The 2,395-nt window shown below is 34.2% G+C and overlaps 1 protein-coding gene across 1 annotated transcript; it reads left to right on the top strand.

Annotated features, from left to right (window-relative positions):
* Positions 1-1,155: 1,155 nt before the first annotated feature.
* LOC111804332 (F-box/kelch-repeat protein At3g06240-like) lies at positions 1,156-2,085 on the top strand. Its single transcript, XM_023689092.1, has one exon. The coding sequence runs from the start codon at positions 1,156-1,158 to the stop codon at positions 2,083-2,085; it is 930 nt and encodes a 309-aa protein (XP_023544860.1).
* The last annotated feature ends 310 nt before the right edge of the window (positions 2,086-2,395 follow it).

Genomic DNA, 2,395 nt, shown 5'->3' with positions numbered 1-2,395 from the left:
GACACTAGTTCGACCAGTACGAGGCCTAGGCGGTGTGCGAATCACCTGGTGGGTGCACATTCGCATGTATGGGCAGTGTGTAGGATAGTAAATACACATCCGATGACCCGGATTAGAAAGTCGCCTAAGAGAATACGATTTTAAATGATATGTCTCGTTCATATTGCATGTGTTTGCATTACCTAACCCTAATAATGAGATCACTTACTGAGTATTTCTTAAAATACTCGAGCCACATGCTACTTTTATATTTCAGATAAAGGCAAGGTATTCCATTATGGTTGACGGCGACATCACATCAAAGATCATGACAGGTAGTTGCATTTATTTTTCGTAGACTTTAGGTTAGTATAGATCATTGATCTTTCAATATTTTTCCTTTGTTTTATTTTAATTTACTTTAAATATTTCCTTTGTTTTACTTTACCACTCTATTTTAAGCATATAAGTCCCATATCGTCTTATGAAGAAGCTTTGGATGAGTATTGTCTTGCAAAAAGTTACGTCACCCATACTATAGCGACTTTAAAATAGTAGAAAATTAGAATCATTACATTCATAGTTAATTTTAAAGGTTGTTTTTTAGAATTTTGACCTGAAATAGATCTTGTTTGCTACATTTCTAATGCTGTTGTTAAATTACTTTTCGAAAAAACAAAATAATCATGAACTACAAGCACATTATGCCTACATTTTGTTGTTGTTGGCGTCATTGTTGTTGTCGTTGTCGTTCTCATTCTCGTCATTGTCGTTCTCGTTCTTGTCGTCGTCGTTCTTGTTGTTATTGTCGTTCTTGTTGTTGTGTGCATGAGATGGAAAAAAGAACAAACCAAAATTATCTAATTTTGGTAAGTTGGTTCTTTTTTATTTAATTGTTATTTTATTTGTACAAAAAGACTAAAAAATGAAAATGACAATGAAGAGATGATCAAATAAAACTTCAAACTTGAGTTAAAATCTTTTTACAAAGCCCTAGCCCATTTAATGGTGACTCTAAAAGATCTTCCAACGGTATTGTTGATCGAAATTTTATCAAGGCTTTCGACAGAGTCTCTACTCCAATTTAAGTCAGTTTGTAAATTCTGGTACGCTTTGATCAAAGATCCTACAATTTTTTCTCTTCAACATGAACGTATTTTTATCAAGCGTCGAGTGATGGTCGATTTTGAAAACTTTATGTATATACCCTCCATAATCAAGCTTTCGCTCGCCCCCAGTCGATCCATGTCCATTCTCGATGTCAACAATCCATTCAAAAATAATGAGTCTTTCAATATTTGCGGCCATTCTCATGACTTGGTTTGTCTTTCCTTCGATAGAGATATTTTTCTCTTTAATTTGACGACCGAAAAGTTTCGTAAGCTTCCATTATCGATTATTCACTATCTTGGGGATACCTATGATATTGATTTTTCGTTCACAAGCGCTGTTGGATTCGGATACAATTCAAATTCTAGGGATTTCAAAGTGATTAGGGTTGTAGAATTTTGGAACCGATATGGAGAAACTGATTTCTCAACTAGAGTGGAAATTTATGATTTGAGGAAAGAAAGATGGAGGGAAATTGAATCTCCTACTTATGGACGAGCATCAAAGTCACCTGTTGCCTCTCAGATGCATCATGAAGGAACATATTATTGGTGGGCATACAAAGAAGGAGGAACTAATATTATACACACATTCGACATGAGCGAAGAAGTTTTTGGCAAAATTTCAGTACCAAACAATGTAGCGGCGGAGCGTGAGGAGTATATAAGTATGGGGATTTTGAATCGATCAATTGTTATATTTCACTATCGAGTAACAGGGAATGAAAAAACCTTCGACATTTGGGAGATGGAGAAAGATGTCATTTCATGGTCAAAACTAATGACAATTGGTCCTGTTCTTGGAGTTGAGAAACCATTATCGTTTGTGAATTCGGATGAACTTTTAATGGAAACTAACGAAGGACAAGTGATTTATTATAATATTAAAACTCACATGACCAAAGTTCTTCCATTAAAAGGGCGTCCATGTGTATTCACCACAAATTGCTTGGACTTCAATTTGCAAGAGGAAAGAGAATCACGAATGAATTTTTAAGTTTAGATAAGTTCAAATCTATCCAATCCAATCGTGTTGGTGTAGTGTTTATGTTTACACAGACTTCTACTTGTTCCTAATCTCTCTATGTTCTTCACTCTTGACTAACATTTTTTCGTCGACCGCATTCATTGATGCCTATGTGAGTTTTTGTGAGCGAGTGTTTCTTCGACTTTTTAGTTTAATATATGATGTCTTAAAATTTGCTTTAGTTGGATTAATTTAATTATTATTATTTTAGTATTAAATATAATAACCCTAAATTTTAACTAAGTTGCTACCATCTTTATAACATAACCGGTAAAATAAT

The sequence above is a fragment of the Cucurbita pepo genome, chromosome LG10, assembly GCF_002806865.2.
Source record: "Cucurbita pepo subsp. pepo cultivar mu-cu-16 chromosome LG10, ASM280686v2, whole genome shotgun sequence".
In the NCBI taxonomy this organism is placed as follows: Eukaryota; Viridiplantae; Streptophyta; class Magnoliopsida; order Cucurbitales; family Cucurbitaceae; genus Cucurbita; species Cucurbita pepo.
This window is presented reverse-complemented; position numbering and strand designations above follow the sequence as displayed.

Coding starts and splice junctions, on each gene's coding strand:
- LOC111804332 (XM_023689092.1), top strand. CDS start 1,156: ATGGTCGATTTTGAAAACTTTATGTATATACCCTCCATAATCAAGCTT.